General features: G+C 38.6%; 1 protein-coding gene across 1 annotated transcript in view; it reads left to right on the top strand.

Annotated features, from left to right (window-relative positions):
* UBE2W (ubiquitin conjugating enzyme E2 W (putative)) overlaps nucleotides 1-14,231 on the top strand; it is a 67,084-nt gene that overhangs the window by 28,342 nt on the left and 24,511 nt on the right. The window contains exons 2-3 of the mRNA XM_005689071.3: nucleotides 3,995-4,086; nucleotides 11,747-11,849. Coding sequence (XP_005689128.2) covers nucleotides 3,995-4,086; nucleotides 11,747-11,849 — 195 coding nt within the window. The remainder of the gene's footprint in view (nucleotides 1-3,994; nucleotides 4,087-11,746; nucleotides 11,850-14,231) is intronic.

Consider the following 14,231-nt stretch of genomic DNA (forward strand, 5'->3'; position numbering starts at 1 on the left):
ACAGTCAGGGAGATCAGACCTTTGTTAACAATTTTGAATGCACATATTCCTCCCTGCTTTAGCATATCTGAAATCAAGATATGTCAGTGGAGTGTTGTTTAACTGGTAGCTATTTTCCTTTCTTAGTGTTACATAAAATAATACAGTTTATGGTGTGTCTTAGATTCAGAGAACCATGATACACTTGTAATATGTGTAATTACTTTTCTCGTACCTCTCCAGTTCAGGAACAGACAGGGTGATATTTGGCTGTGAACCTTTGGAACTGTTAGTTTTTCAACCCCCTCAGCTCCCAGTGCTTTGTGGGTAGTTCTGCTTCTTTAGTTACCTTCTGCAGATATTTTCCAGTTATCTCCCATTACCTCAGTTCGAGGCTATTATTTTACCGCTGTCTGGAGAAGGCAATGGCACCCCACTCCAGTACTCTTGCCTGGAAAATCTCATGGACGGAGGAGCCTGGTAGGCTGCAGTCCATGGGGTCGCGAACAGTCGGACACAACTGAGCGACTTGACTTTCACTTTTCACTTTCATGCATTGGAGAAGGAAAGGGCAGTGTTCTTGCCTGGGGAATCCCCGGGACAGGGGAGCCTGGTGGGCTGCCGTCTGTGGGGTCACACAGAGTCGCACACGACTGAGGTGACGCAGCAGCAGCAGCAGGGAAGTAGCCAGTGTTGCCCTGATGGTCTAATGAGTTGGTGGTATCTTTCCTTTTGCTAGAGTTCAGTCCTAATGCAGGTATTTCACATCTACTTTTAACACTTAGTCTTCAAAGTTAGGAAGTGAATGCTTCCTCATGTGATAATAGCTTTCTGTTGATAGATGTTGCTTGGTATGATTTCTAAACAGTTATTCTGGTTCTTCACATCCCAGAGTATGAATTTTCCTGTATTTTTACATTGAACTCTTTAAGTCCTCCTTTTTTAGCTTCTTTGCTCATAGTCAGGGTTCTTAGAACCAGTTTTTTAGAAGAGCCAGAGCACCACTGGGGAAATTGCTTACTCAGGAACATTTCCTGCTCTCTCTAATGAATTATTGTTCTGTGAAGGATACACCTAAGAGTGAATTCCCTGTTTTTATGAGCCTACCGAATACACCGTTTGACCTTCTACCTTTTTTTTTTTAGTACACGGGTGAATCACTGGTTTTTATTTGTGTGCTTAGTAAGTACTCATTAACACCTCTCCCCCTTGTTAGTCCTGTCTTGTCTTTCTACTGCAGAGATAAGGATGTGCAAGGTAGTTTATTGCCTGGTAGCAGACAGTAAGGGACTGGCATGGCTTGTCTTTTAATGTAGTGACTCCACCCCCTCTGTTAAAAAACATGCTCCAGCGAATGTCTTGAAATGTTTGAAAAAACATGCAGTGTTTGAAAGAACAAACACTTAAAATCCCTTGTAATTCCAAAGAGTTGGATGGTTCTCATTTGAGTTTGTGGGCAAAATATTGGCCCCAGCAGCAGTTGTCTGAAATCTTGGCTGGAATTGGAGATTCCAGATTGGAGATTCTTCCACATGACATGTGGTTATTGGCAGGAGACCCTAACCTTACCCTGCTGACCTCTGAATTGGGTTGTTCACAGTATGGAAAGTGATTCTAAAGAGAACAACCAAGACATAACTCACAATCTTTTATAACCTAATCTTGGGAGTGACATACCTTCCTTTTCTGCCGTATTGGTTACACTGACCAACTCTGGTACTGTGTGGGAGGATGTGACTACCAGGAAGCAGTTACTTGGAGATTCTCTTGGAGTTTGGCTACTGCAGGCCCCTTTCTTTGTGGACATACAAGTAGTAGTATTGGGGTGGGAAAAACTTTTCCTTTTCTTCAGCACTGGTCCCATTGTCTTTTAGGGATGATTACACCAATGCAGTTCTTAGATTGCCTTTGTATTCTGTTTCTTTTGGTAGCTGGTTATGCAAACTGACCTTCTTTTGTATCCTGATTCAGTGACAAGGGCTGTCTTCCCTGTCTTATATGAAGTTCTCAAGGTCTGGAGGATTTCCACAGCATTGTTTCCCAAACTGTGGTCATTGAAACAAGACTTTCCCAAGATGCCCTACACTGAGAGTATTCCATTACTTTGGAAACCTGTATGTTATCTTCCTCCCCTTAGAGAATCGTCATGCAAGTTAGTATATCAGACATCTCTGAGAATTCCTGCTTTAAAAAAAAAAAAATTATTTTTTAGTCTTTTTTTCAAAAAAAGTGTTTTTGAAAATTGACTTAATCACAGAACCTACAGGATTTGTTGACTTTAATTGAAAGTGAAAAGCGTTAATCACACAGTCCTGTTTGATTCTTTGCAACCCCATGAACTATATATAGCCTGCCAGGCCCCCTCTGTTCCTGGGATTTCCCAGACAAGAATACTGGAGTGGGTTGCCATTTCCTTCTCCAGGGGATCTTCCTGACCCAGGGATCGAACCCAGGTCTCCTGCACTGCAGGCAGATTCTTTACAGTCTTGAGCCACCAGGGTAGCCCCTGTTGACTTAAGTAAATTTAAAACCCTCTTCTGCATAGACACTTTTCACAAATATATTCCTTCTTTATTCAAAACATTGTTTAGGCAGCTTTATTTCTATGTTTTCAATAATTAAAAATTTTCTAAACTAATTTTTAGTTTGTAATTTTGCATTTTGGAAGGCAACAGGTCAGAAATTGCAGTTAATATCTTATTTTCCTTGTTGCTAGCAATTTTGATATTGTACCATTTGAGGAAAAGTTTTCACTTTTGCCAATTAAAAGTGCTATTGAGTCTCAACAAAAAAGGGAGGAGTTTTCTAATCTGTAGAGGTGCTAGATGTTTGTAGGCTTATTGAAAGATGTTATGAATTGTAAAGATCTAGAAAACTACAAACATTGCTGTATTGATAGTGATATTCCACTGTTTTGAAAAATCAAAAACTGGCTTTTAAGTAGAGTTGTTTGAAGTTCTGAATAGGAATCTATGCTCGTGTGCTTGCTTTTTTTTCTTTCCTGAACACTTACTATGTACAATTTTATTTATTTTTAAACAAACTTGTAATTAATTGGTGGCTGTGCTGGGTCCTCATTGCTGTGCTCAGGCTTTCTCTCATGGTGCGCAGGCTTCTGACTTTGGTGGATTGTCTTGTGGGCATGGGCTCTTGTGGGATCTCCCTGGGGCAGGGATCAAACCCATGTTCCCTGCATTGGCAGGCTGATTCTTAACCACTGGACCACCAAGGAAGTCCTGTTTATGTACTTTAATAAAAAAAAAAATATTCATTAGGAATCTTTATAATGTTGCATGCACTTCTAATAACATTGGTTATTTTGCTTTTAAACCCATAAATTATGGACTGTTGTGGTTTTTATTTTGCTTTGTTGTGTCATGAAAAAGAATGTCGAGTGATGATAATAAGGGAAGAATTGAACAATAAAAGCTATACAAAAAAGAATGCAAATACATAGCCATTTCAGGGCATCTAGTGTGTGAAAAAAATAACTTTATGTAATCTCAGGCTGTGATATGTTATATTCTGATGTTGAAAGATTAAATTATATGTGGATGATACTGTCTTAAGAAAACAAATAGGAGCTGTAAATTTAAATTATTTTAAACTTTTTCAAAAGACGTTTTCTGTAGTTCTTCTGGAAAATCTATTTGTCTGAAATGATGCATTCTTTAAGAGTTATGGAAAACTATGACTGTTATCATTGAAAACCAGTAAAGGAAGCCCTGCTTAAACTTTTAAGCATTTATAATCTTATAACTTGGTAACTATCTTATAGCATCAATGGTTACAAATATATTTAAAAATAATTTAATAATTGTGAATTATAGGAAAGCAGTAAAATATTTGAGAATCAGGCATGTAAAATATATAGCTATAAGGGGTTTATAAAGGAAAAGCTACAAGCATTTGGGAAAAATTTAATCAAGGATTCAGACTGTATGACTACAAGGATATTATATTGTAAGAAAAAAAAGTACAAAGTTACTAATGATACTCTTGTTTTTTTTTTTAGAAACGACTACAGAAAGAACTGTTGGCTTTGCAAAATGACCCACCTCCTGGAATGACTTTAAATGAAAAAAGTGTTCAAAATTCAATTACACAGTAAGTATTTTAAGTTTTAAAGTACTTGTTTTTCTTTTGTTATCAATGTAAGTATGAATATATACTCACTTTAAAAATACAGAGTTATTTTCTGTATGTCAGAATCATTTTCATATTTTATCTGATTCTCTCCCACTGAGAAGTAAATACAGTAAACATATCTTATTCTGTGCATTTAAATACACAGTTTTATTTTATAAAAGTTTCCTGCTGATGAGAGGTAGCATGTTAAAAACTTTGGCCTGACTTTGCTAGGGAGTGTTCTTCACCTGTGATAGAGTAGTTTGGTATGAGGTTATTTATCAGATTTTTCAAAAACATTTGAGGCTCTGAAGTGAACTTTGGCCACCTGATGCGAAGAGCTGACTCATTTGAAAAGACCCTGGTGCTGGGAAAGGCTGAGGGCAGGAGGAGAAGGGGATGACAGAGAATGAAATGGTTGGATGGCATCACCAACTCGATGGACATGGGTTTGGGTGGACTCCGGGAGTTGGTGATGGACAGGGAGGCCTGGCTTGCTGTGGTTCATGGGGTCGCGAGGAGTCGGACAGGACTGAGCAACTGAACTGAACTGAAGTGAATAAACCATCAAGAGGCGCACCTTATGTCCCCTGAACATACAGCGTGGTTGCTTTCTTTATAGCAGCGTTAGCTAAGTGAATGTCACACCCTCAGTATTCTCAGATGATAGATTAGAGACTTGCATGAGGATGAAAATGTGAAGGGTAGAAGGAGGACACAGAAGTATCCTCTGATTCAGCTCCTTCCTTGAGAGTGGAGCAGGAGTTTCTTCCCAGATAAATGCCAAGAATAGTAGAGAGATATGGGTTCCTTTAAAATGAGCGTTTTTTAAAAAGAGAGCATTCCCCCTCTTAAAAATGAGCATTTGAATTAGTTTGAAATGTTTTTGAGAGTATCATCCTAAGATTTCACAACTGACTGGTCTGTCCTTACCACTCCTTTGATTTAACAGTTCCACTGGAAAAAGGTAAATGTAGTAAAATGGGAGATTTTTAAGTAATTGACTTTGTCCTTAAAAAAGAAAGGAAAAAATCCTAAAATGAAAAGGGGTATAAGCCAACAAGATAAATTTCCTGTAGACCAGCTTGTAGAACAAATTGAACAATTCAAATATTTAGTGATACAGAGACCAGAGAGCAGGAGTGACCAAAACTTACACAACAGGGACATACTTATTTTCAGAAGAAACAATTTTTGGTTACCTTTGACCATGGCATTTTGTCAGTAATTAAGACAGGAGTCAAGCTTTAAGAACAGGAATATTAAGAAAGGATCTTTGGAATGAAATGAATTGCAAACCAAATATTAACCTGGTTAAAAGAGATGCATGTAATTAACAGGAAATAAACACTAATTTTAAAATAATATACTTTTTTCTGTTGAGTTCTTTAGTTTCTTTAATCAGGGCAGGGCAGAAGCTGAAACAAAAGATAGAGGAATCAGAGATAGGCGAAAGAGCAATGTTTTGATATAACTTCTAACCTAGTTTGAAAAACTATGCAGGGAATTCCTTGGCAGTCTGGTGGTTAAGACTTGACAACTCTCAACTGCTAGGGCCCAGTTTCAGTCCCTGGACTGGAACTTAAGATCCCATAAGCTGCGCAACGTGGCCAAAAAGAAAAAAAAACTACTTAAGTGGGATCATATGAAATGGGCGATATGAGTAAGGAAGATGAAGTAAGCCCATTATGTTTTATGGAAGACAGTTTGGTAGCATGTATTAAGACCTTAAAAAATATGAGAATCATGTTCTTTGACCTAATATGCTATCCTTTGACTTCTCTGCTCTCCTAAGGAAGGAACAGAGATACTGAAAGATTGGCTTAGAACTATTGTGGTCTCTCAATGTAGCTCAGTGAAGTGGCACCCCTTGAGTTAACTCCATAGTCATCATGTAAGGCGAAAATTTTATATAGTCATAATTGCCTTTGAAAACCCTTGAGAGAGGCTGTATTGGTATGTATCCTGTCTTAATATATCCATCAAAGCTAATTTCCCCTTCATATATTTGTCTTTTTCTGACTTCACTTAGTATGATAATCCTTAGGTCTTTGGGTCCATCCATATTGCTACAAATGGCAATATTTCATTCTTTTTTGTGGCTGAATAATATTCCATTGTATACATGTACCACATCTTTATTTTTTTATTTTTTTTTGATTGAAGTATAGTTGATTTACAATATTGTGCCAATCTCTGCTGTACAGCATAGTGAATCAGTTACACACACACATATATATATATTCTTTTTTTGTATTATTTTCCATATGATTTATCACAGATATTGAGTATAGTTCTTTGTACTATACTTTAGGACCCTGTTGCTTATCCATTCTGAATGTAATAGTTTGCATCTGCCAACCCCAGATACCCAGTCCATCTCTCCCTCCCCCACCATGTCTGTTCTCTTTATCAATGAGTCTGTTTCTGTTTCATAGATAAGTTCATTTGTGCCATATTTTAGATGCCACATATAAGTGATACCATATGGTATCTGTCTTTCTTTTTCTGACTTCACTTAGTATGAAAGTAAAAGTGTTAGTCACTCAGTCACTCATCTGACTCTTTGCGATTCCATGAACTGTGGTCTGTCAGGCTCCTCTGTCCATGGAGTTCTCCAGGCAAGAATACTGGAGTGGGTTGCCATTCCCTTCTCCAGGGGATTGTCCCAACCCAGGTATCGAACCTGGGTCTCCTGCACTGGGGCCTGATTCTTTACCATCTGAGTCACCAGGGAAGCCTGTGATAATCTCTAGTTGTGTCCATGCTACTGCAGATGACACTATCTTGTTTTTATTTATGCCTGAGTAGTAGTCCGTTGCATATGTGGACCACATCTATATCCATTCAGCTGCCGATGGACATTCAGGTTGTTTCCGTGTTTTGGCTGTTGTGAACAGTGCTGCTGTGAACATAGTGGTTCATGTATTGTTTTGAATAAAGGTTTTGTCCAGGTATATTCCCCAGAGTGGGATTGCTGGATCCTATAGTATCCTCTTTTTAGTTTCTGCAGAACCTCCATACTGTTTTCCAAAGTGGCTTTACCAAATTACATTCCCACCTGCAGTGTAGGAGGTGTGTATAGATGATGTACCACATCATCTTTATTCCTTGGTCTGTTGATGGGCTTCAAGGTTACTTCCATGTTTTGAATGTTGTAAATAGTGCTGCTATGAACATTGGGGTGCATTTATCTTTTCTGAGTTAGAGTTTTAATCTTTTCCAGCTACTTGCCCAGGAGCGAGCTTGCTGAATCATATGGTAGTTCTTTTTTTTCATTTTTTTAAGGAAACTAAACTTCATACTATTTCCTTAGTGGCTGTACCGATTTACAGTCCCACAAATAGTTTAAGAGAATTCCCTTTTCTCCACACCCAGCATTTCTTATTTGTAAACTTTTTGATGATGGCCCTTCTGACTTGTATGAGGTAACATCTCATTATAATTTTGATTTCCTTTTTTCTAATAATTGGTGATTTGGAGCATCTTTTCATGTTCCTTTTCATCTGTGTGTGTTCTTTGGAGAAATGTTTATTTAGGTCTTTGCCTATCATTTGATTGCTTTTTTTGCAGGACAAGGTTAAACCCCTGTCAGTCTCATTGCTTTCTTGTGAGAGGAAGTTAAGCCCCTGACAATCTCATTGTTTGCAAATATTTTCTCCCAGCCCATAGATTGTCTTCTCATTTTGTTGATGGTTTCCTTTGCTGTACAAAAGCTTGTAAGTTTGATTAGGAGGAATGACCTGGTTTTTATTAAAAAGAGTAGGTTTTTTGTTTTTGTCTTTTTAATGTAGTTTTTGCATTGCATTTTATTTACTGTGTACTGGTTTTGGTGTTAGGAATATACTGTTTTTTGCTATGCAGTATCATTTATCTTTCTAGCAAAACTTTAAGGTGACTTTATTAACTTTAATAATTTTTTAAAATAACTATTTTACAGTTTAAGTACTTAAAACAGAAGAGCGTACTGAGGGCCACACAGCTAACTAAGGGATTGTCTAATTTTGCTGTAAAATACTGCCTCTTGATTCTATGGTCATATCTTTTCCTTACATATCATGTAAAGTATTCAGCATGCCTCCTGAGAATGAATAGTCATGTTTTTAAGGGTCTCTGTGTGTTCCAACCTGGTTACTTTCAGACAGTAGCCACACTTACCCTATTTTATATATTCCTAAGTCCATAGTGTTCCTAAGTACCTAAGCCAAAGATGGAGAAGCTCTATACAGTCAGCAAATACAAGACCAGGAGCTGACTGTGGCTCAGATCATGAGCTCCTTATTGCCAAATTCAGACTTAAATTGAAGAAAGTAGGGAAAACCACTCGACCATTCAGGTATGACCTAAATCAAATCCCTTATGATTATACGGTGGAAGTGAGAAATAGATTTAAGGGACTAGATCTGATAGATAGAGTGCCTGATGAACTATGGATGGAGGTTCGTGACATTGTGCAGGAGACAGGGATCAAAACCATCCCCATGGAAAAGAAATGCAAAAAGGCAAAATGGCTGTCTGGGGAGGCCTTACAAATAGCTGTGAAAAGAAGAGAAGCGAAAAGCAAAGGAGAAAAGGAGATATAAGCATCTGAATGCAGAGTTTCAGAGAATAGCAAGGAGAGATAAGAAAGCCTTCCTCAGCGATCAATGCAAAGAAATAGAGGAAAAGAACAGAATGGGAAAGACTAGAGATCTCTTCAAGAAAATTAGAGATACCAAGGGAACATTTCATGCAAAGATGGGCTCGATAAAGGACAGAAATGGTATGGACCTAACAGAAGCAGAAGATACTAAGAAGAGGTGGCAAGAATACACAGAAGAACTGTACAAAAAGATCTTCAGGACCAAGATAATCACAATGGTGTGATCACTCACCTAGAGCCAGGCATCCTGGAATGTGAAGTCAAGTGGGCCTTAGAAAGCATCACTACAAACAAAGCAAGTGGAGGTGATGGAATTCCAGTTGAGCTGTTTTAAATCCTGAAAGATGATGCTGTGAAAGTGCTGCATTCAATATGCCAGCAAATCTGGAAATCTTAGCAGTGGCCACAGGACTGGAAAAGGTCCGTTTTCATTACAATCCCAAAGAAAGGCAATGCCAAAGAATGCTCAAACTACCGCACAATTGCACTCATCTCACATGCTAGTATGGAGAAGGCAATGGCAACCCACTCCAGTTCTCTTGCCTGGAAAATGCTGCAGTCCATGGGGTTGCTAAGAGTAGGACACGACTGAGCGACTTCACTTTCACTCTTCATTTTCATGCATTGGAGAAGGAAATGGCAGCCCACTCCAGTGTTCTTGCCTGGAGAATCCCAGGGACAGGGTACCCTTTTGGGCTGCGGTCTCTGGAGTCACACAGAGTTGGACACGACTGAAGCAACTTAGCAGCAGCAACAGCAGCACATGCTAGTATAGTAATGCTCAAAATTCTCCAAGCCAGGCTTCAGCAGTATGTGAACCGTGAACTTCCAGATGTTCAAGCTGGTTTCAGAAAAGGCAGAGGAATCAGAGACCAAACTGCCAACATCTGCTGGATCATCAAAAAAGCAAGAGAGTTCCAGAAAAACATCTATTTCTGCTTTATTGACTATGCCAAAGCCTTTGACTGTGTGGATCACAATCAACTGTGGAAAATTCTGAAAGAGATGGGAATACCAGACCACCTGACCTGCCTCTTGAGAAACCTATATGCAGGTCAGGAAGCAACAGTTAGAACTGGGACATGGAACAACAGACTGGTCCCAAATAGGAAAAGGAGTATGTCAAGGCTGTATATTGTCACCCTGCTTATTTAACTTCTATGCAGAGTACATCATGAGAAACGCTGGGCTGGAAGAAGCACAAGCTAGAATCCGGATTCCCGGGAGAAATATCAATAACCTCAGATATGCAGATGACACCACCCTTATGGCAGAAAGTGAAGAGGAACTAAAAAGCCTCTTCATGAAAGTGAAAGAGGAGAGTGAAAAAGTTGGCTTAAAGCTCAACATTCATAAAACGAAGATCATGGCATCCGGTCCCATCACTTCATGGGAAATAGATGGGGAAACAGTGGAAACAGTGGCAGACTTTATTTTTTGGGGCTCCAAAATCACTGCAGATGGTGACTGCAGCAATGAAATTAAAAGACGCTTACTCCTTGGAAGAAAAGTTATGAGCAACCTAGACAGCATATTGAAAAACAGAGACATTACTTTGCCAACAAAGGTCCGTCTAGTCAAGGCTATGGTTTTTCCAGTGGTCATGTATGGATGTGAGAGTTGGACTGTGAAGAAAGCTGAGCGCCAAAGAATTGATGGTTTTGAACTGTGGTGTTGGAGAAGACTCTTGAGAGTCTTGGACTGCAAGCAGATCCAATCAGTCCATTCTAGAGGAAATTAGTCCTGGGTGTTCATCGGAAGGACTGATGCTAAAGCTGAAACTCCAGTACTTTGGCCACCTCATGCGAAGAGTTGACTCATTGGAAAAGACTCTGATGCTGGGAGGGATTGGGGGCAGGAGGAGAAGGGGACGACCGAGGATGAGATGGCTGGATGGCATCACCGACTCGATGGACGTGAGTCTGAGTGAACTCCCTGAGTTGATGATGGACAGGGAGGCCTGGCATGCTGTGATTTTTTGGATTGCAGAGTCAAACACGACTGAGCGACTGAACTGAACTGAACTGAAGTCCGTAATATGTGAGCTGCTCAATAGTAGGCCAGCACTGTATCCTCAACCTTCCTTTTGTTTCCCTGTATTTAATATATAATTTTTATACCTGAAAAGTATAGGATTTAAGGAATTGACCAGGTATACAGTAATTACAAGAGGCATGGTTGTAATTAGGAACTCAAATTTTTACTTCTAAAATCTGCCCTGTCATCTATATTGTAATAAACTGTGTTCCTCTTTTTTTTTAAAAAAAAAAATTGGAGATAGTGTGCAGTATATTATTATAAACAGATTTATATTCATGATTATTATATACGAAAACAAAGTAAGCTTATATAGATGCCATAGAAACCTATTCTGGGTTTTATTAAACGATTGAAACAATGAGAGACAAAGGAAAGGCCTTTTAGAGCCTTGAGTAGCCATCAGAGTAAGAGGACTGATGTCAGCTTAGCTTCCTTTTTCCTGGTTAGCTGTCTCTGGAATACTCATGAGAAAAGTGATCTGACAGCTGCTGTAGTCATTGCTGACATCAACTTCTCTCATATCAATAGCTTCTAAAATAATTGATATCGAGAAAGCAGTTGATTAGCTTGATTTTATCTATAAAATCTTTTCCATAATTGTAGAGATGGTCTGAAAAAATAAGGTACCGTAAATTTAGTAAGAAGAGTGTAGACTTTGGTGTCAGTACACCGAAGTTGAGTTTTATTTTTTTATTTTTATTTTTTCTGGACCTGAGTTAAAACTTGGCTCTGTCCTTTTTAGCTGTCTGACATTGGTCTGCTTATTTAACCCAGGAGTGTCAGAGAAGGGAATAGGGCCAAGAGTGTTACTACCTACTCCTGTTGGGAGGATGAAGTGTGTTGTTACACGTGGGTGACTCCTGTCCCGTTGCCTGGCATAGATGCATATCTGGTGTTCTTTTTCCTCCTCGCCCCAGTCCTTTATAACTGAAATTAAAATTTTGTTTTCTATTCTAGGTGGATTGTAGACATGGAAGGTGCACCAGGTACCTTATATGAAGGGGAAAAATTTCAACTTCTATTTAAGTTTAGTAGTCGATATCCTTTTGACTCTCCTCAGGTAACTGTTTTGCTTTTTAAAATTTTATTGTATTTTTAGATTGTAGACAAATGCCAAATTCGTGATTTTTGACTAAGTAAAAATTTATAATCTTTATAATTATGTTAAGTAGATTTGTTTCTTTATCTTATTTGTAATATAATCAAAGTCATATGAACAATTTACTGTATTGAGATTTACTTTGAGATTAGGCTTTGTTGCTTTTGTACTTCTAAAAACTTAAGACTATTTCTGATCCATTCATGTTAAGTAGACCAAAGGGCATGGAAATCTAACCCCTAGGCCCACAGGTTTTGGGAGAACTTCGCATTTTGGAGTAGCTGGAGCCATGTCTTTCTAGATAAGATGATGGTATTGACAGAATTACATCATTAAGAGGCAAGTGCTGTTTTGAAAGGAGCACTTCTTTGATTTCTCATGCCATGCTGTCTCTTGTAGCCTTTCAATACTGCAAGGGCAAAATATAAGATATTAAATATCTAGACATCAGCCCCAAATCTGATAGTTTCAGTGTGAAGCACTATCAGTTTAGTTAATGTCTGAAAACTTGGACAAAGGGTAGTGGTGGTAGATAAAAATTTTTGAGAACTGTTTAACTGTGGTAAATGATTAATCCTTGGAGGTTAGAGAAAAGGGGAATTTAGGATGAATTCCAGCTTTCTGGGTTGGTAAGATGGATAATGAGTTACTAGTAGCTAAATGATAAGACAGTGACTAACTCTGTGTAGCACTGCTAGGTGAAGAGGTGTTATAGGTCATGAAATTTCCCGAATAACCTTAAATTCAGTGTGTTAGGTGCTAAAATATGCTATTTTTGAGGAAATTCATATTTCATTGCTGCTTTTAAGTTGTTGTTCAGTTGCTAGGTCTTGTCCTACTTTTTGCAGTCCGATGAACTGCAGCAGTCCAGGCTTCCCTGTCCTTCCCTATCTCTTGGAGTTTGCTCAAGCTCATGTCCATAGAGTCAGTGATGCCATCAAACTGTATTCTCTCTCCTCACCCCCTTCTCCTCCTGCCCTCAATCTTTCGCAGCATCAGGGTCTTTTCTAGTGAGTTGGCTTTTCGCATCAGGTGGCCAAAGTACTGGAGCTTCAACTTCTCCATCAGTCTTTCCAATGAATATTCAGGGTTGATTTCCTTGAGGATTGACTGAGTTGATGTCCTTGCTGGCCAAGGACTCTCAAGAGTCTTCTCTGGCACCACAATTTGAAAGCATCAGTTCTTCGGCCCTCAGCCTTCTTTATGATCCAACTCTCACATCTGTACATGACTACTGGAAAGACCATAGCTTTGTCTAAATGGACTTTTGACGGCAAAGTGATGTCTCTGCTTTTTAACACGCTAAACTTTTCTTCCAAGGAGCAAGCATCTTTTAATTTTGTGGCTGCTATCACCGTCTACAGTGATTTTGGAGCCCAAGAAAAGAAAATGTCACTACTTTAAGTAGTGACACAAACAGCTTAATCTTCTCTTAGCCATGTAGGAATATAGATGGAAGTCAACTTTTGTATTGTGCTATAGTTAAAAAGATAAATGTTTCAAGGCATAGTATTAAATGGAAACTGATTCCTTGAGTTCTGAAGTTTCTATGTGAGCAGAAAAGTAAGATGTTGGGGGCTCATTTTTATGTTTTTCTTAAAAAAGGTGAAGAAGTGTGTCTTGTTGTGACCTCTGGGTTTCTATAATAACCACACATCAACTGTAATTAGAAACCAAATGTATTCCTTCTCTTCAGAAAATGATCTTCACTTTCTTTTGTTGCCTTTGGCTTATCAGCATTATCTTAACTGTTTTTGCTTGAAGGCAGTGAGGTATCCACTTGTTCTCAACCTGTTCCTCTACCTCACTTCAGCTAAGACCCTTGAAGGCCTGTGAAGGAAGAATACGAATCATGGAATCAGGAACTTTGCCTTAGGGAATACTGGAGAAGGTTATCTGTGGAAACTCACAAATCTTAAAAAAAAAGTATTTCTCAAACCATGAAACTAGGTCTAAGGTATTCTCTAAAACTCTGTTCTTAATTCTAAATCAAATGTCAAACTTAAGCATCATTTGAATTTCATCTTTAATATTTTTGTAAGTGAGAGCCTTTGTCATAAATCCTATCATCTTAGCTTATATTCCTGTTATCCTCTTCCCTGGCTTCACTTCTGCTTACTGGTCTGATTTTGGTGTCCTCTAGCTTCTTTATTCTGCTCACTCTTTAATGTCTTTAACCAGCTTAAGCCACTGACTCCTAGATTTCCAACTCTGTTTACACTCTCTTCCTTCTGAGGTTTAATTTCATGCCCTTGTTGGGCAGCTCTACTTGAACACCCCCAAGACATCCCAAATTTAATACAGCTAATAAACACAGTTTTTTTCCTAATAACAAAATAAGAG

Source organism: Capra hircus, chromosome 14, assembly GCF_001704415.2.
Source record: "Capra hircus breed San Clemente chromosome 14, ASM170441v1, whole genome shotgun sequence".
NCBI lineage: Eukaryota > Metazoa > Chordata > Mammalia > Artiodactyla > Bovidae > Capra > Capra hircus.